General features: G+C 37.6%; 1 protein-coding gene across 2 annotated transcripts in view; it reads left to right on the top strand.

Annotated features, from left to right (window-relative positions):
- Window positions 1-21,685, top strand: part of LOC122813452 (E3 ubiquitin-protein ligase HECTD3-like) — a 726,610-nt gene that overhangs the window by 652,961 nt on the left and 51,964 nt on the right. For both annotated transcript variants that reach the window (XM_044085768.1, XM_044085767.1), the window contains one exon: window positions 13,678-13,762. In XM_044085768.1, the coding sequence (XP_043941703.1) occupies window positions 13,678-13,762 (85 nt within the window). The remainder of the gene's footprint in view (window positions 1-13,677; window positions 13,763-21,685) is intronic.

Here is a 21,685-nt window from a genome sequence, read left to right as displayed (position 1 = left end):
AAACTACATGAGTCAAGACAAAAAAAAAACCCTCCCCCGATATTAACATGTGTATCAACTGCATCATTATTCATAGCTGCATCCACATCATTTATTGCATTATCTAAGATGTCGTACTTAAATTTAAACACATTGTCCACACAGTCCTTCTTTTGTTTCATTCTGTTTCCATATTGTGTTAAGCTCATTTCGACATCTTGACTAATTTGAATAGTACGACTAGTCTCACTGGACTGTGTATTTGAATCACAATCCCACACAAGATTAGTTAAACCAATATCACAATAAAAAACATTATTATTAACCGGGGGTGTTTTGAAAGGCGTACTTACTGCCCTTTGATTACTTTTGTCCATCCCCTCTGTGGGCCACTCGTACTTTTGTTTTTTGATCGTGCCCCCATCCATATTCCTTGTTGGTCGTCCTGTTCCGTTCCTTGATTCCGTAGATGCTCTGATCATCTTGGACCCTCCCCTAAAGGGTCCTCGTCAAACCCACTCCGGTTGTTATATTCACTGGGCTGTCGTGTCTCATTAACGTCATTGTATCTTCGTTTTTGATTCGATGGTTTACTCATCTCAGCCTGTTTGTGAACTTCCTTGTCATTAAACGGATAAATAACACCACTCTCATATGTTTTTATATCACGTTGTAGTTTCAATAATTTTTTGTTGTAAATTGCCTCACAACTCTTTTCTATGTCCTTGATAATGTTGACATAATTATTGTAATATTGTTCAAATAACAGATCTTGAATAATCTTAGTGTTGATGTCTTCCAGTTCTTCCAGCATATGGTCAATTTTATTCTTATTATACTTAACCATGATTTCCATAATTTTTATCCCCGTATCATCAAATAATTTGTGCAACTCACTAATCATATCATGATTTTTTTCACAACCGTTGGGGTACCGCCAAACCCGCAGACCCTTAGGGACCATACCCAACTCAATGTTCCTAGTGAGATAACTGTTCTCCAAATAAGTTCTTTTTAACTTAAACAACTTTGTTTCAAAGGTTGTCATGAATTCCGTTAGTGATCTCGCTGACACACTTTTCCTTTTTATTATCGGAACACTATCCTTTTGAAACTCGTATTCGTTAACCTTCCATTGTGCACTGAAATTCAGCAAGTTGGTTTTGTCTGGGAGAATGTAATTAGACTTGCCCACAGTTTTGTTACTGGAACCAAAGTCAACACCAGTTCCCCTCCCCACCAAAGTGGTGAGAATGACCTCAGGACTTTTTTGAGTAAGCGGCAACCCCAGGCTGCTGCCAGAGGCTGTTGTAGACACATTATTCTCCCTTTTCATCAACTTCTGAATTTGTACCGAATGCTCTCCAAGCTGCTCATGTATGCGCTGCAACAAAACCATGACATCGGCAGTGGGAGTACCGTCTTCCATGTAGCAACAAACAAGAACCAGTTCAAGAACGCCAAACAATACAGCACAGAATAAACGATATCCAAACTGCCCCAGGTGGAATAATGCAGGTTTAATGTCCAACGCACAGAGTACAGCATATAACAGCACAAAACAGCAGCACCAATTCACCAATGACCTAGGTTTCGTCTCAAAGCATTGACTTCATCAGATTGGTGAACTAGTAACCAACAATATATATTTGGCTTAATTGATTGATAACACCTAATTAACAATACATAATACAATTACTTCTACCACATTGTCAAAAGTAACCCTCCTATATTCTAAAATGTTTCTCTAATTACATACAGAATATGAAAGTTAAAAATAAAGAAATAAATATGCAATAATGAAAAATGTATTTATGTCTAATATATTTTATTAGTTAATAATTATAAAATATTTAAAATGCACCTACGTAACATAATATATAATGTGTGGGGAAAATTAAGCAATATATATATACTGTAAAAAAGTAAGTACACAATTATATTTCTCATCAAATTAACTCATATTGCACATACGTCCTTAATAATTTAAAACTAAATTCTAAAAACATATATATATATATATATATATATATATATATATATCATTTGAATATGACATCACTGCCTTTTGGGATGTCAGTCATGCAAGTGATGCCCACGCTACACCCACATCTGCACAAACCACCTGAACAGGTACGCATGTACAGGATCAGCAACTAAGATATATGAGACATTTCCAAAAGGATATACAGTAGGAGGCAAAAGTACATAAGACATTGCAAGATCTTCACCAGAATCCCCATAAATAGAGATGTGAAAGCATTTATATTTACATAAAAAAGGAAAAGGGTCTAAGGATCAATATTTTAACTTATCTGATTAATATAAGATGAGAGAGTGATACATTTCAAAAATGTTCAGGAACAAGACACTGAGATATAAAAATGTTCAAGTATAAGCTTACAGGAAGCACATGGAAATTAAGACTCTGTACCTCTGTGACATGTATGATTGTAGAAATTAGTAGGAGTGACTGTAAATTGAGCTAGTCTGCGACAACCGACATGACATCCAGACCCTGTGTACAAATAGGAAGAAGAGGGGTTGATGATGATGATACATCTTAGGGTCTAAGTTGAACAATCCACTGAATCACTGCCTGCATGTTGACATATAGACATATTCTAGATTATTGTTATTTTCTAGTTTCCCTAAATGATAACGTCATAGCCACATTGTGTTCATGCCAGACATATTTGCTTACCAAATTCAACAGTCTTTGGTTAGTCCATCATTTATCCTGATAAGATGGGCTACTCTCAGTTAAGGTGGGTACTGCTGGATTCTCTCATAAGCAAACTGATTTAGCAGTGGTACACTGATGTCACATCAAAATTGTAGCATCACTGAACAGACAAACAACTGTCAGTACTCTTTTTCTAGAAAAGCACATTTTAAAAAGAATCGTACTGTATGTCATGCCTGTAGGCAGTATAACATGCACGTTTAAAATTACAAATAAAAAGATGGTGATCTAATGGGTGCTACATAAGGATTTCTAAGTTTGAGTGTGACTTGGGAAGGCAGAGCTAAGAAATGAACCTGGACTATTGGAAGTCTATATAAGACAGGAAACAATAAAGCATCCTAAGAAGTTCTAATTCCATTATGGGTAGAGATGGCCAACTCCTACTTATGAGGTGAATGCAAAAGAGGCTTGAAGCTAACAGAGTATGGAACCTGGATGTGATCTAGGAATGGGATAGTGTTATGTATATCAGTGCTTATCCAGCCTTGTAGTAAGAACAAAATTATCAGTCTCCTTGTGAGTAACACTTCTTTTCCCCAGAGGAAAAATGTAACTCCAAGCATCGTCACCTGTCTTTGCACCACAGTGTTTACAGGCTATACATTGGAACATTCAGTAAGACCTTAACTCAGACTGAACCAGAAAACATGGAAATAACACTGCTGTCCAGCAGAAAAGAGACATCTATTGGTGATAGAGGGATGGAGGCTCAAAGGTAACCTAAAATAATACTAGAAATACATAAAAAGAGACAGAATAAATCTAAGACAGTAGCACAGCAAAAGCAATACTATGACAATATTATCCATGCCCTAAGCTCACTTATCCTGTTAACATTTATGCCCAAAGTGCAACTTTGTAATGATACAGCTCAAATAAAATGCAATTTTCTGTTAAAAACATACTACCTAGCCCACAGAGGGTGTTAATGTTGTGTATAGATTAGCTCCCCCTACAGTACAGCCATGTACAACCCCTTATAAGTCACTTACTAGACACTGCAGTTACAAGTCTGCAAGTCAGGCTTTAGAGTACACTTAACCTAATCTCTTTGGAACCACTATGCAGTACTGATCACAGTCCGAGACTCAAAATGTTTAATTATAACTTCACTGCCAGAACAATGTCACCTGAAAATGCACATGCTTTAACAGAAGAGAGAATTTAAATGTGCCTGAAATAGTCATGAGAATGATTGTTTCCTCATCTTAGTAATGCCATGTTGTTTTATAGCATATGAATCATTGGCAGATACAAAGGAACAAGGTATGCAGACAAAAATATTTCAGCAAGTATCCAAAATATGAAATTAGAATTCGTAAGCTATGTTAACAAAATAACTCTGATGGGACAAACAGCTTCATTTAGATTAAAATATATTTTGCCCCCTTTCTTCATGGTTTTCAAAACCTCTTTGTACTTTTTTCCATTTAATTTCAGAATTCTAAATCAAATAGTGTAAATGAATTGTGTGTGTGTAACATAAGTTTTCGGATATTGGCAAACGCTCTTCCCACCCCCACAGTGCCTTTTTTAGGCAAGGCTCAAAAGACAAACCCACCTCCATAGGTATCACAAGGGATAAGAAACTAAGAGTAATGCTTCTCAATGCCAGAAGTCTAAACCTCAAGATGCACACACTCGAAACTCTCCTTAGCATGGAGAACATCGATTTGTGCAGTAACAGAAACCTGGTTCAAGGCTCCCGAGAGCACCCCAGCACTACCAGGTTATACCTCATACCATGTTTTTCGGCCCCAAAACTTTGACCGAACCACAAAAGGAGGGGGACTATCAATATTCGTCAAAGATACTCACACCTCCAGGTTGGTGGCACAGCACAAAGCATCAGAGACTATCCATGTGCAACTAACAGTGGGTAAAACTGCCTTCCAGTTTATAGCCTACTACAGACCACCCTCCCAAACCCAAGAACCCCACTCGGCCTTCCTGAAAACATTGGAAAATACGAAGGTCTCTCCAAACACTATTATACTGGGCGACTTCAACTACCCAAACATAGACTGGGAGCATTACTCTAGCTCCAACACCCTAGCCCAAAGGTTCCTAGAATTTATAAACTCAAATGCTATGGAACAACTTGTTACCACTCCCACAAGAGGGGAAAACATACTGGACCTGATCTTCACCAACATGGGGACTCTATGCTCTAGACCAGAAGTGTATCCCTCACTGGTGAGATCAGACCATAAACTAATCTCACTAAATATTCACATCCCGACCCCAGCCCCTGCCCAGAAAACCACAGTGAAAAACTTCTCTAAAGCAAATTTCACACTCCTCAAAACCGAGGGGGAATCCTTCAAAGGCCCCGGGCCTGTGGAAAATACAGCCCAGACCGCAGAATCCTTTATAAATTCATTCTATGAACACCTTCAGGAATGCATGGATCATGCAATCCCAAACAAAACCAAGACCCAATCCTCCAAAGGCAGGTGTCCTGTCTGGTGGACCCCAGCCATAAACAAACTATACAATAGAAGGAGGAAGCTACTACATGATAGAGCAAAATCCCAAAAAGGGAAGGCATCTCTGATCAGTATTAGCAAAAAACTACGGGCACTCATAAAATCGTCTAAGGCCAGCTTCGAGAGAAAAATTGCACAGGACACTAAGGATAATCACAAGGCTTTCTTTAGTTATGTTAGGAACCTGGGTGGGAATTCCCAGATATGCTCAGAATTAGTCCAAAATGACAAAAAATACACCGAACCCACAGACATTGCCAACATCCTAGCTGACAGGTTCAGCACAAACTTCTCCCCCCCTTCCCCACCAAAAGGGCAAATATCTATCCCAGCAGAGTGCTATCCCCCTGACATCTCAGATGCTCAGGTAAGAGCCGCCCTCTCCAAAGCAAGAAACACAGCATCAATGGGACCAGACGGTGTCCCGGGTTGCGTCCTACATGAACTCCAAGAAGAGCTAAACCCAAACATAAAACTACTGTTCAATCACAGCCTTACTACAGGATATGTACCCAAAGAGTGGTGTACAACAACAGTGGTCCCTCTCCACAAAGGTGGTGCCTCAACGGATCCTGGAAACTATCGCCCCATAAGCCTGACTAGCTTGGTCTGCAAAGCTATGGAAAGGATCATCATGGACCTCATAAATAAAGATATTGGGGACCTACAGACACTGGATCCTACACAGTTCGGCTTTGTTAAGGGCAGATCCTGCCTCTTAAACCTGGTTGATTTCTTTGAAACAGTCACCAAGGCCATTGACGAGGGGAAGGTGGTCCACACAGCCTACCTGGACCTCGCAAAAGCCTTTGATACAATACCCCACTCGGGCATTATTGATAAGCTCACCAGCTTAAATATAAACCCCTATGTCACCAGATGGGTTGCAAACTGGCTCAAGGACAGAACCCACATGGTTAGAATTGCTGGAGCCATGTCAGACTCCAAACCAGTTACAAGTGGCGTCCCACAAGGCTCAGTCCTGGGACCTCTCTTATTCGGTATATATTTCTCGGAGATACAGGCCAACATGGAAGGACTGTGGCTGACCAAGTTCGCAGATGACTGCAAACTGGGAGCCATAATCGACTCTCCAGCTGACACAAGCATCCTACAAAAGGGCCTCATAGAAACAGACAACTGGTGCCAGAGCCATGGCCTCAAGCTAAACACCAAAAAGTGTATAGTCATCCCCTTCGGCAAAAACAAAGTGCCCACAAATTACCACATAGATGGTAATCCATTAAGTATGGAAGAAGTAATTAGGGACCTGGGGACCCAAGTTGATAGCAATCTCTCATTCGACAACCACGTGGCCAAAGTGGTTAGAAAAACATTTTGTATAGCCCACCTAATCATGAAGGGATTCACATCTAGATCAGGAGAGGTCATCGTGCCTCACTCATCCCTCATCAGGCCCATAATTGAGTACAATGCCCCTTTTGGGATGTACCTTACCAGACACCTGCAGCAACTGGAAAGACCCCAAAAGTACCTCACCAAGAGGATCAAAGGGCTCAAACAGATGCCATATGCTGCCCGGTTAATGAAACTCCAGCTCTACTCAGTGGCATACCGCCTGCTCAGAGGCGATCTGTGCCTGACGTATAAAGCCATGTCCAACCCGGAATTAATGGACATGCTGCACCTCAGAAAATCCAAATCCCATCGAGCTACGTGCTCAAGAGACTTGAACCTCAGCACTGAAATAAATAGGACATGCTGGAGGGACAGATTCATAACCCAGAGGCTCCCTTCACTCTGGAATAAAATCCCAGTCCGGGTTAGGCAGAGTCCCTCACTGACTCTCTTCAAGAGGAATCTTGATGAGTGGATGGGAGATCGTAGATTTACTCCGGGTATCACTTCTGTGTCACTGTTAAACAGAGGCACAGTATACTAACCTTGAAAAAAGGGCATAGCAAAATTCATTTTAAAATGGGTGGCGAAAGCCAAACACACTCTGGCTGGGCTTGTAAATGCCCTAGGGCAGATAGCCTAGTATGAACCTATAAGATCATGTAAGCAGCTCTGTACAGCAGTACAGTCTGAGAAGCAGTCTTGGTGATAATCCATTAAAAAAGAGCAGCTATAATAAACATGAATACACTGTCTATTGCTGACCGACATACAGTATGCCAGTGACATGTTAGCATGGGGCAGTAAAAAATCATTGTGCACAGTCCTCTCAAGTAGTGATTAAACACGCAACCCCCAAAAAACAAAAGTCAAATGTATTGTGTACAAGCATGCACACACACACACACACACACACACACACACACACAGTTCATTTGAACTGTTTGAGTCAGAATTCTGAAATTAGTCAAATTGCTGTCAGTGTTACACTGTCCAATATTATGTCCTAGACATGTGTGCAGCATGTACACAGTGCACTTGTATGTACAATATTTATATGTGCACATGTAGCAGAAACTGAAACTAATAAAAATGTGAGAGCATCACCCAGCACACCTATGTATATTGATGCACAACACAGAATTCACCACAAATCACATATACTAATATAAAATACTGAAATGGAATGAAGCAGAGATGGAAAGAGAAGCAGAAGGAAAATTAAGATTTTAAAAGTTAGCATAAACATACAAACTGCATACAATGCAACATTTCCAACTAACAGATAAAGAGAGAAAATATGCCACATGACCAGAGAAGTAAAATTTCAAAAGATGAAACCTATATCACCAATTCTTAAAAATCATCAGAAGGTTAAGTTATACTTACAAAGTAGTCCTCATCAGAAAATAAGAGTACAAAAACAATAAACGGCCATAGAATGTTACACACACACACACACACACAACTTGTAAAAGATGACCTATGTGTTCATCCACAAGGTTTAATCATAGCAGTTTCACATCATATGCTGTTTATATGCTCTGTACCTGCATCTTCTTAGCAGAGGTCACATACACACATCTGCACATGGATGGGCCGCACGTCTGTTGTTCTTCAACACCTCGTCCATGTCTGACTGTCTTTGTCAGGCAACAAGTAGTCCTGTGAAAATCTTCTCAACCTCCACCACAGCGGCAACAAGACAGGCCTATAACACAGAATATATATATATTTATTTATATATGTGAGTGTGTGTTTAGATCTGATGAAGTTCTGAGAAGGGTGAAAGTGATCATCTCTTGTTTTCACTTAATGGATCATCATTTAAAACAGGCAGCACCAGTTTGAATCCTGTTTTCCTACTTTTAATAAGGATGAAAAGTGATGTTTGACATGGATTTTACATAAGAATTTATGACAATAGTCTATTTTAGTAATTCATATCCTCATATCCTGACATCATTCCTGTACAACTAGTTTTCCTTTATTTGCTTTGTTCGTCCTTATGGAAAGTGTGTAGACTGGGAATTTACATTTTTTCAGTACTAGGTAATAGTGTGTGTGTGTGTGTGTGTGTGTGTGTGTGTGTGTGTGTGTGTGTGTGTGTGTGTGTGTGTGTGTGTGTGTGTGTGTGCGTGTGTGTGCGTGCGCAAAGGCATTGAAACTGAAGTGAATCTTACTCATGTGTGCTAACCGTAACTGTGACCCTAACCTTGCACATTACATTACTAGAAACTCTTGCCCTAACCATACCACTTCACAAGACAAATGGACACAGTACATATACAATACAAAACATGCACGATACTGACTCTAGCCCTTCATTGACCCTTACTGCAACCCTAACCTGCAGGCACTTGCATATTCACAACAACCGCTATAATACTGTCTTGCACATCTACACAACCACCACTTTTATCTTCAAACATTAATTTTCCTGCACGCAACTGCTTACTTATAGTACATAAAATGAAATTCATCCATATGTGACTCACACAAATGAGCATTCATTTATTTGTGCATTGTTTTTACACCTACAAAAACCTTTCTACCAAATGTGTAGTTTACCTTTTGAGTTAATTACATATATATTGCACTTAAAATAATTTAAACAGCATAATATCAACAGCAAAACTAAACACAAAAATATCAACAGTACAAAAATACCAAAACACAAAATATTGAAAAAAATCAAAGTTATACCAGAGAAGGAAGTACACATTTTCCCCACTGCTGTGTGACTTCATAGTTGGTATATATATATATATATATATATATATATATATATATATATATATATATGTGTGTGTATATATGGGTCCCCTTCACAACATCGATTCTTCACAATATTGAGTACAACTTCATCAAGACAACTTCTCCGAATCTTCATTATGTCAAACTCCTGGAACAATGAATACTAACCCAGGGAAAAGAACTACTTGGCCACCATGGCAAGCCTCCCCCTTTCTCCACTGTTGTGCTATCTCAAACTTGGTATATTTAGTTAGGGGGGTGTAGGGGATGGAGAGTTTTCTTGTTTTGCTGTTTGTTGTTTTGTACTGGTGGTCAAGTAGTTCTTTTTCCGGAGTTAGTGTTCATTGTTCCAGGAGTTTGATATAATGAAGATTCAGCGAAGTCGTCTCCATGAAGCGGGATTCCGGGATTCGATATTGTGGAGATTCAATATTTTGAAGGTGATACACACACACACACACACACATATATATATATATATATATATATATATATATTTATATATATATATATATATATATATATATATATATGTGTGTGTGTGTGTGTGTGAGTGTATAAAATAACCAAAGGTATAGCGTATCAATAAAGGAAACCTGTGCTTATAACTAAATGAATGAACAGAAAGAAAATGTATTAGTATTGAGCGGTTTTGTCTCTACCTTCTCTACCCCGAGACTTTATCAATACTAATAAACTTTAATATATACATTTTCTTCATGTTCTTTCATTTATTTAAGTGTCAAACCACTCTGCAGTTAAGCCATGATAAAGGACAAGTTATTACTCCAGGGATAAAAATTCAAAGGGCGATAATCCAGGGTGAATCTCTGTCACCACTGCTCTCTTGTCTTGCCCTTAACCCATTAAGTTGGCTACTTAACAGATTAGTTCATGACTAAAATTTGGCTCCCAGAAAACAGAAAAGTGTAAAGACTTAACTGTATAGCTCATCAGATGAGGAACTGAAAGCACAACTGCAAGTGGTCAAAACTTTTTCAGATGATATAAGAATGTCATTTGGTCTTGATAAATGTGCAAAAGCAACCTCTAAAGCAGAAAAGCTGTAGCACCAAGAAAACATCAGTTTGGGACAGGAATGGGATATTTGGGAGTGTATAAATATTTGGGAACTGAGGAAGGATCAACAATAAAACATGAACAAATGGGGATAAAACTTTGTAAGGAATATTTTAGAAGACTAGCATTAATATTGAAAACAGTGTTGACATCTCAGAACCAAGTCCAAGCTATAAACTAATTTGTTCTTCCTGTCCTAGCTTACAGTTTTGGAGTGACTGACTGGCCCCAAAAGGTGTTGGATTGGTTGGAAAACAAGAATGATGCTTCATGCTCATCAAATGATTTAAAAAAATCAGTGATCTGCTGTGGCAACCCCTAACTGGGAAAAGCCGAAAGAAGAATAAGTGTATACCAAAACTATATATTCCCAATTCTGAAGGAGGTATGGGCCTTCTTAAAACTGATTACATGTATAGATCTGCAATTATGGGACTGCATACATATCTGCTGAACTCACAAGACACAAATGTAGTGAAAGTTTTGAAACATGCGGAAAATAAGATTAAAATGACTTCCCTGCTTACTTTAGCAGAAACATATCAGTGTCAAGTGGGAGTAAAAATCAAACCAGAAGTAGATAAAAATCAGGCAGCAACTGAACGTGCCAAAAAAAAACACGAGAAAGAATATAAGGTGAAGGATCAGATGAGAAGGCAAGAAATGTGGAAAATGCATAAATACGTTTGCAAGTATAGAAAACTCTTGGAACAACCTCATGTTGATAAGGATCGAACACAGGAATGGCTAAGGAAAGGTGAATTTAAACCAAAAGAAGAAAGGTTAATATTGGTGGCCCAATATTGTGGACTACATACACATTGTTTTACAAACTGCATTGAACATGTGGAAGAAACAGACAAATATGTGTTTTGTAAAACAGAATTGGAAGCAGTCGCACACCTTATTGCTGGTTGCACTATACTAATGGCAGAAGGACTGTATACTGAAAGGCATAATAATATGGCAAGACTGTTGCATTGGGGATTGTGTAAACATTATAATACTGAAGTAGCTGTAAAACACTGAAACATCAGCCTCAAATATTATAGAAAATTATGTTTATATCACATGTGATCACCCATTACCAGCAGTTCAAAAAATAGATGCAAGAAAACCAGATATTGTAGTCCATGAAAAGAAGAAAAAAGTAGCATTGATCATTGAAATTGCTACACCCAGTGACTAGTGTCTTACATACAAAGCGACACAAAGTCATAAAATACCAGGATTTATAGGCAGAAACAAGGACAATGTGGAAGAAGGATACCCAGACAGTTAATAGGAGCAACGTGGACTTATAAAAAAGAATTTACAATCATACTGAGATATGTTACCGATACATGCAACTCCATAAGAATTTCAGAACGAGTTATTACCAGGCAGATTTAGGAAGAGTACTTCTGGCTAACATAAAAAATTGAAACAATACTAATTTCATGAACTTGAATCATACTTTGACTTAGGAATGGGGTCCATTCCCATCATGGTGTTAGAAACCAAAAGAATGAGAAATTAAAAAGAAAGAGGCCACATCTGACCCATGGGACCAGAGTTTGAGACCACTAATATAGGGAGATTGACTGCAAGTAAGTTGTTTTGAGTATATGAAGATGGTCTTTAGGTTGACACTAGTTAGAGCAGGCTGTGTAGTGGCAAGATGGTTGCAAAATGCCAGGAATGTTCACACATAAAGCTCCATTTGGGCACAAATGATTTAACATAATGGACTATGGATGAAACAGTGAGGAGCAGAAAGTTGCTAGTAGTCAGGTGTAAGGAGCTGGGGACCATTGCAGAGTTATTTGAAGTGGTGCCACATCTCTAAAGCCAAAAGATTCTGGAATAAAAATAAGAACTGTTTGGCTGCTGGCTGGAGTAATGAAGGAAGTAACAGGTGCATGTGATGACAGGGTACTGGTGAAGGATGTGGGATGTACAAGACTTGCCAAAGATGGATGGGAATGGAAAGAAGTACTGAAGAATAACAGAGAAAGGCCTTTAACATTCTAAATATTGGAGATCACATTGACTTAAATCTAGTAAACACTGGTAGAAGCAGGCCTTTAATATTAATTAAAAATAATGCTAACTAAATTAAATAACTAGATTTTGAAAAAAAAAGTCAGGGACCTCAACTTCCCTGAACAAAGAGAAGAGAAGAAGGGGAACATTCAGTCTTGCAAACAATCCAAGTCTCCCCATTTCTCCGATGTTAACCCTAGTTGATAAATCTCAGTTCATGAAGATACTGAGCTGAAATTGTTTATTTTGTAGATTGGCAATGCAGTGAGCAGACATTCACTAGATGACATTCTATATCCAAACAGAAGCTGTTGACATGAGATCCTTGCTCATCACCTTGTGGTTTTGGCACTATATCCCTCTGAGATCTGTACTCAGGTGTCAGGTCTCCAGCATCTCTCATTTCTGTTTCCAAGTCTTACCTTTGCTTCAGGTATCATTTCTGGCAGATTTGTTCCCTTGAGGATTTGTTCTGGTACCTGAGGAGTATTACTGTAATATTACTAATGAGGTTTTCTTCTGTTTTTCTATCTCACTCTCTGCCCCACCCAATTTATTATGCAGTGTATAAATGCCATGGGAGTAGACAGTACTTCTGTGTAACCAAAGGATGAGTAATGGATACTGCTCCACCTCCATCCCCATGTCAGCCATGATATAGTATGGTATATGCTATCCATTCATAAAGGAAACAAAATGTCTTTGGATACTCAGTCAAAAGCAGCCCTGGTTAATTTATGAATAGATCCATGTTTCTAGTATGACATCATGCACCACATCAGTAGTTCATACATTGATAGTACTGTAGTATCTTCACAACAGGGTTTAGTATTAAAAATGAACATGGTCTACTTCTGGTCATTGACTCACTCCAGCTTTAAGAGAAAGAGAGAGTAACCTTAGTTTTGAACCCAATGCTTTAATAAAAAAGGAAATGTTTTGTCCCTTAATATACATTAACATTTAGCATTTTTATTTCTTATACATACCTCTCAAAACATGTAACATTAAGCTGTAAACAGAGTTCAGATTTTCTGAAATTTTCAGTAGTCTGGTCTTATTACTGCAGAATGTACTCTATTTTGTAACTGTGCTGTACATTATTTGAGGCAGTGTATCCATATATTTTGCAGTCAAAGCATTAATAATTCTAATAAATATGGCATTGTTCCACCTGCATATTTATATGTGCAACAGCTTCTTGCTGGCTAAGTAAAAATTCACTGTATTTTTTTTCAGAGGAGCGGAGCCGTTTTTTGAGGTTTGTTACTGGCAGGAGTCGGCTCTCCACCTCCATAATAATTGGAGCAGGCAGATTAACAAAGTAAGTCTCATATATATATATATATTTTTCATAATGTGGTATTGTAATTCTACTATTTTATCTTGACAAAATGTATATATGTTTTAAACAAAGACTTATAAAAGATGTGAAATGTGCTCATGGGTCACATCCATATACTTTTCCAGAGTGAGTTCATTCTGCAATAGGAGGTCATTTGTATAAACTTAGCTTCTGAGATGAACAACCATTTGAAGGAGCTAGCTCAGGATTGAAAATAAGATGCTAGGTCTTTTGGATATATTTTCTAGTTATATTGAGTCATTTGGTGTTAATTATGAAATAATACAAAACACTAGCGTGATCGGGCTACTTTTATCTTTCTAAATATTTCCTTTCTTATTTGGATAACTTTTGGCATGGAGCAGACTCAACAAAACAGAACTTGTTAGGACACACTCTTTTGAGTCTAACACTTATCCCACAGTCCTGTAATTTTCAGATTGTCATAGTTATTGGATGAATCAGCAGAAGTGTTCATGTTCCCATATGAGAAATATGGTCTTTAAAACTGGTAGTAATCTAATACAGAGCATGACATCTAACAGTGGCTTATCACATGGACATATATTCATTTTAGATGTGTTGCTTCATAGATATTGCTATCCAAATAAGAGCAGGCTCAAAAAATTTGAGATCTGTTTACAAATAATGTTTACATTTATTTTAAAGCATGTTTCCCAATGGTTAAATGAAAAAAATCACTTTTATAACTTGTGTATGATTTGCTGTGAATTGCATGTAACACTTTGTGTTTTGTCCATTAACATTTTGAGTGAAGTAAAGTGCTATCACTTTAGTAATGGATATTTTTTTCACAAACTCTGAGATTCTGTATAGTAACAATGAACACATTGTACCCCTGGCAAGAAGAAAGTAAATGTAGTGAATGCAAAACATTTATAACAAGCACCTTATCATTTCATCAGTGTACTTCAAAGGATGATCAAACCTTGTATGTTTTCAATAATGCCTAGAGAGTAACCCAGTCAAAAAAGGATAAATAAATAAATAAATGGTATACTCTGCTAAATAACATGGTATACAGCAAGGCTTAAAAATCCATCCATCCATTCTTAAAGTCATTGTTGTCATTGTCATTAATCCCCTTTTTCCATTTTTTTTAATATGGGGTTGGGGTGTTACAGCAAGAATAGTCAATGTAACTCGTTATTAGTATAATCAATTAAAGTTATTATTCTTTTGCTATTATCCTAAGTTTGCCTATTTAATATAAAGCCAGTTTGTTCTTCAATTAATGCAGGTAGCATATGTTTTTGGTTTCTTGGCAAGGACTGACGTAATAACATTTTAACCAATACTCAATAATGATATAAGTGTACAAAGAGAAATAGATTTTATCCGGTTTTCATAAAGGAAAAATTATTGTACATTTCCATGATGAAAAAACATAAAAACATTTTGAGGTAATAATATATATAATTCAGAAATCATGTTACCTTTACCTGAAATTTTATTTTCCTTCAGATTTTTAATTTGCTCCTTCATTTCTGGTACAAAATACCTTTTTATATTATTGTTTGCTCTGGTAATACTTTTTTGTGAATATTCCTATTTAAACAAGCATCGATATTTTTTCATTTTTTACGGTGCTATTCTAGGCATTACTTTTCTCATAGTGTTTTTTTCAGCATCATGTATATCTGCTGTTACTACCTGGGATGTATATTACATTGATGTGATTAGTTCTTGCTATCATTTTGGATCTAAGAGTGAATTTAGCAAGACTTTAGGAGTTAAATAATAATGATGTACTTATACTTTCTTATGCCGTAGAATTTTTTAAAACTCTATTCATTTTTTTCTTTCATTTCTAGTAATAAACTTTTTTTTTTGCATTTTGTATTTTTAACTTTACATTAACTATCTTTTCTTGCAGACCAGTAAGTGTTTATCCTTTTATCCCACTGATTTTACTTGTTGTAATACCAAGTGGAGACTTTGCCATATAAATATACTTTCATTGAGTCCTGTAAAATCACATCATAAACTTTACCATTATTATTGAAATGCAAGAGTTATTGTATTTATGTTAGAAACCCCTGTTTATTATCTGCCACTTTTGTTATACGAGCTGGCAGTCTATTAAAAGATCCCAATTTTCTTGAGTTTATCATTGCTGTGTAAGAAATTGCATTGTAGGATCATAGAATCATAGGAAGTTACTAGACTAATAGTCATAGGCCCCTTACAAGCCTAGCCAAGTTCTACCCTTATTTCCAAGATCAGCACCTATTGCCCCTGTCCAAGAGAGATACAGGTGGCACCCTGAGGGTGATTACAGTTACCCATCCAATTGTCCAGCCATTGAGACTTAATAAAGGACATATTAACACCTTTACTTTTTCTATTTTAGATACAAAATTCCCTAAAAAATTCTGGTCCTCCATATCCTGTCTCATCAGCCCAGGTACAAAAAAGAATCCCAGCCCATACCCAGACATCCCTCCTCTTCAAACAGCTACCTATTTCAATACATACTTCATAGAATGCACAGACAACTTAAACTCAAACTCACCTAACACACCCCGTTCCACACAGCCAACTTCCCCTACCTTAGACCCTACCATATTTCCTTCACAAAACTCACCTATCTGCAACCTCTCCAATACGCATGCAGACAGCACCCACTTTACCTTTCAACAACTTTCCATAACTCTCACAAAAAAGCTTTTACATAAACTAAAACCTTGTTCCTCCTCAGCTGACAACTTTCCCCCGGAATACTTAAATCTAGTTGCAGATGCAATAGTATACTCAATCAGCATTCTTATTAATAGATCAATAACAGAATCCTGCGGAAAATGGCACACATTACCTCATTATATAAAGGAGGTAATTCCATTGACATTACAAATTTCTGTCCCATAGTCATCCTGTCTCCCCTCTCTAAAATCCTTGAAATATGTATTCATCAAGAATTTCTCCACTATCTCTTACAAAATAAGTTAATCACCATTATGCAACATGGATTTCAGCCAAATCACAGTACCTCTACTGCATTACTATCATTTACAGACATTCTAATTATGCTCACAACTCTAATAAACTTGTATCTACAGTATTTCTAGTTCTATCAAAAGCCTTTGACATGGTCTCTCTGAATTAACTTTCCACCCTAGGTGTAGCATCTCCACTTCAGCTACCTTGCCATCAGGCAACAAGCTGTAAAATGGCTAGGATCCATCTCTGTATATCTTCCCACTTCCACAGGAGTCCCACAAGGATCCAGTCTTGGCCCTCTACTGTTCAATATTTTTATCAGTAAGCTACATTCATCTCTTTGTGAAGGCACCTTGATTCAATATGCATATGACTCTGTCATCATCTGCTCTTCAAACACTTTAACTCATCTTCAAGAAATCACTCAACAAGCTTTCATCTCAGTTGAAACCTGGCTTACAACAGCACAACTCCTACTCAACCCCCCAAAAAACAAACTCCTCCTCTTTTCACCAAAAACTCACACCCTAAAAAAGCATATTTCAAAATCTTTTTGGGAAAATAGCACTGAAATCAAGTTAGTACAACATACCAAACTATTAGGAGTCATAATAGATGATAATCTTAAATTTGACCTCCACATCCAAAGCAGTATCAAGAAAATCAATCGAAAATGTGGCATGCTATACAAAAACACACATGTTCTGACAACACCCACAACAATTACTCTAGCCAAAGCCTACCTTCTGCCCTCCCTACTCTATGGAGCATCAGTTCTAACTAATTTACAGTACTCCACTAAAAAAAAAAAAAAAAAAAAACTTGAAAGCTGCTATAGCAAAATTGCCAGGTTTGTTACTAATGCATCCTCCTTATCCATCACTGTAAAGCTCTGCATACCCTTAGCTGTCTGGAACTCCACCTCCCCTACATTCATCTTCTAACAATAAATAAAAATCACAGACAAACCATTAGCCTGCCCAGCTCTTACCCCTTTAATCAACATATATTTCCCTAAAAGTATTCTTAGACCAAAAGGTAAACAACTTCTCACCATAAATAAACCAAATAAATCCCCTGGACAAAGGCTATACTCATACTCAGTAGCAAAATATGGAGCTCCTTACCTGTGACCACCAAAAGTATTTCTAACCTATCTACCTTTAAATGTTCCCTAAATGAATACTGTGCAAAATCTTGGACCTGCTCTTGTGCCAGTCCTGGCTGAACTTAACTCACTATACTTCACTCAACCCCTTCAATCTAAGTCACATCTCACAACCCTCTCCAACCTCCTACTCCACTCCTTTTTATTTTCCTCACTACCTTACATTATTTAATTCATCTCTGCAGACCCTTCCTCTTTCCTCCCTACTCACCTAAGCTACCTGAAGACACCATACCTTGCACCTTTCTTCTCTCCATCCTTCTATAACTATAATATAAACACCATCTCTCATAGTAACACATCACACAGTTTCACCTCACTGTCTCTAATCATGTAATCTCTAATATGTCTTTAAATATCTTATTAGAATGATCTCAGGTCTTATTTACCACACACTAAACTATGTAACAAATAATATGATTATTGAATTTTTCCTCACATATTCTCTTCAACTCATGTTGTTGTTTTTCATTGTACTCTACTATGAAACGTATTCTATGTTTTTCTCATTACAACATTTTTTCTCTCATGTTTTGTAGTGTAACATGATACTTTGCAATTTAAAATATTTGTACTTGCTGTTTTATAATGTAACATGATACATTGAGATTGAAAATATCTGTACTTCATTTTTGAAATATTGTGATTGTGGAGATTTTCTCCCCGGGCCTCTGCTGAAAATAGGTACTTTCTGGCCGAGTTGGACTTTCCCAGTAAACAAATGTCAAATAAATAAATAAATAATAAAATCATTTGAAATATATACCCTATCAATTCTTAATTGTGTACCAAAATCTATAAAGGTAATGAGTGTAAAGCAATTTGATTCACCACAGTTAACATCTATAGGAGTACATATGTTGGTAAATCATTTTAATGCCTTGGCTTATGCTGAAATTCTATGTCTGCCAGTTGCACTAGTATACAGTTAAAGTCCCCACCATTATTATAATTCCCTTCATAACTGAATTTTTTAGATACTTGCTAGAGAATGTATCTCCCAATCCTACAATCTAATTCATATTTTTTCAAGTTAAGCTTCTTTTTTGATATTCATCAATGACCATACAAATCATACCCTTATCAGTCCTGTACAAACCAATAGCCCTAGGCATTATGATATAGTTTCTCCATAACATTGTTGTTCTCCTTCTCTAGTCTTTAAATCTTTGACTTGCTAGTACTGCACAATTATTCATATACTAATATCATCTTGAAATTAATAAGTTTCTTGTTAAAAAAACATGTTTTCTGCATTTTCAAATACTTAAAACTACTTCTATTATTGCACTTTTAGGGACAGCCATTTACATTTAAATACACTCATTTTAAAGAAGTCAGTATATGTCAGTCACATTCATACTGCTAATTTCTAATCTATGATCTCTGTAATAACACAGATCCCTGAAATAATGGCTGCAATAAAAGTGAAGTATTGTTAAAATTTTATTTGACATAGACACAAGAACAAAGAGTTTATAAGATCATAGGAGGTTACTAGGCTAATGGCCCCAGGGCCCTTACAAGCCTAGCCAAGTTCAACCCATGTTCCCAAGTGTGTCTGGTTCAAGCAGACACTAAAATCATCACCTACTGCCCCTGTCCAAGAGGGACACAAGTGGAACCCCTGGAATGAATTTCCAATTACCCATCCAACTGTCCATATTATGCATAAATTGGGTCAAAGGGGCATCGTTTAACATGAATAGGAAGCTTGTTCCAAAGGTGGGGCAACCTCTGTTAGACAAATCTGTCTCTCCAACAAGTTCTGTTGATGTTACATACCAGGTTAAGGTCCTATGAGTGAGTGACCCGTGTGCCATTTGACTTGCAAATTTGTAGCATTTCCATTAAAGCTGGGTCAGAGATTGCTCTATATGGAAGGCACAAGTTGCCTCTGAGCAGTCTGTATGAAACAAAGTAAAGTGCCAATGATTTCAGTCTGTCCGCATACGACAGATCTCAAAGACCCTGAATTTTCTTTGTAATGAACCTTTTTGGTCTCTCCAATTGCTGCAGGTATTTGGAAAAGAACATACCAAAGGGAGCATTGTACTCTGTTATTGGTCTGATAAGGGAAGAGAACACGGGGTTATAACCACTTTTTTCTGGAGGCAATGCCCTTAGTTATAAGATGAACAATATAAAATGCCCTTCTTACCACTGTGGAGACATGGCGTTTGAAGTTAAGGTTGCTGACGACCTGTGTGCCCAGATCTCTCACCACTGACTGTATGCTTAGGGTATTGCTATCGATGTGGTAGTTTGCATGAAAATCCCCCTTGCCGAAGAGGATGATAATGCATTTTTTTGCATTAGGTTTAAGACCATGACTTTGGCACCAGTCATTAGTCTGAGTAAGACCTTCTTGCAGGATGTTGATATCGCTAGGGGTTTCAGTGATCTCTCCTAGTTTGCAGTCATCAGCAAACTTTGTCAGCCACAGTCCTTTAGTATTAGCCTGTACTTCGGAGAAGTAGATTCCAAAAAGTAGGAATCCCAGAACTGATCCCTGTGGAACACCTCTTGTTATGGGTCTGCTGGAGGAGGTGGAGTCCCGTATTTTGACTGTGTGAGTTCTATCTATGAATCAGTTCACAAGCCACCTGACAATATATGGGTTGATACCCAGCTGCATGAGTTTATCAATGATGCGTGAGTGGTGGATTGTGTCAAAGGCCTTGGCGATGTCTAGGTAGGCTGTATACACAGATTTGCCCTCATCTAGGGCTTTGGTGACTGTCTTGAAGAAGTCCACTAAATTTAACAGGTATGATCTCTCCTTAACAAAGCCAAACTGGGTGGTGTTGAGCATTTGGAGATTTCCTGTTATCTTTGTTAATAAGGTCCATGATGATTCGTTCCATGGCCTTGCATATAAGACTGGTCTGGCTAATGGGTCTGTAGTTCCCAGGATCCATGGCTGCACCCCCTTTGTAGAAAGTGATGACAGTAGTTGTTTTCCATTCCACTGGGATGAAGCCAGTGCTTAAGCTGTGATACTAGTTCATGTTTTAACCCATGTAGAACACAGCCCTGAATATTGTCTGGTCCCATAGAGGCTGTGTTTTTGGCCTTGGAGAGGGCATTTAAGACCTGCTCCTCTGAGATACTCAGTAGGGGACAGGTGTTAGGGGTGCTTTGAGGTATATGTGGTGGGGACAAGGGAGTGAAGTTTTCACTGAACCTGTCAGCCAGCAGGTTTGCTATATCCACAGGTTCTGTATATATAGTACCATTAAATACAAGTTCAGCACAAATCTGGGCTTTAACTTTGAGGTTAAGGATGTAACTAAAGAATGTCTTGTGGTTATCATTAGTTAGGGAAGCTAATTTGGATTCATATTTAGCTTTGGAGGACTTCACTAGGAGCCTTGTTTGCTTGTTTAAGTTGAGTAGGAAGTGTTTCCAGTTTTGAGGCCATTCCTTCTTTCTCTTAGACAGCAATTTCTTTCTTGTATTGTATAGCCTATTAATGGCAGTTGTCCACCAGGCAGTTTTGTTTTTCCATGAAGATCTTGCTTTGGTTCTATCAGTTATAGCAGAGTCAATTCAATTGAATAGGTGCTTGTATAAAGCATTGGTGGATAACTCAGCATAGGTGTCTGTGCCATTAATGGGGGAAGGGGCTATGAAGCTATTTATGCTGTCACTTAAGAGGATGTAATTGGCATTGGAGAGGTTTTTAGTCTAGTTGTTGCTAAGGGCATACCACTCAACTGCCCAGACTTTCACAGAATGTCCAAATTTTTGCCTCATATTTTTTGTCTTTT

This window comes from Protopterus annectens, chromosome 10.part0 (assembly GCF_019279795.1).
Source record: "Protopterus annectens isolate FY-2018-M chromosome 10.part0, PAN1.0, whole genome shotgun sequence".
Lineage (NCBI taxonomy): Eukaryota > Metazoa > Chordata > Ceratodontiformes > Protopteridae > Protopterus > Protopterus annectens.
This window is presented reverse-complemented; position numbering and strand designations above follow the sequence as displayed.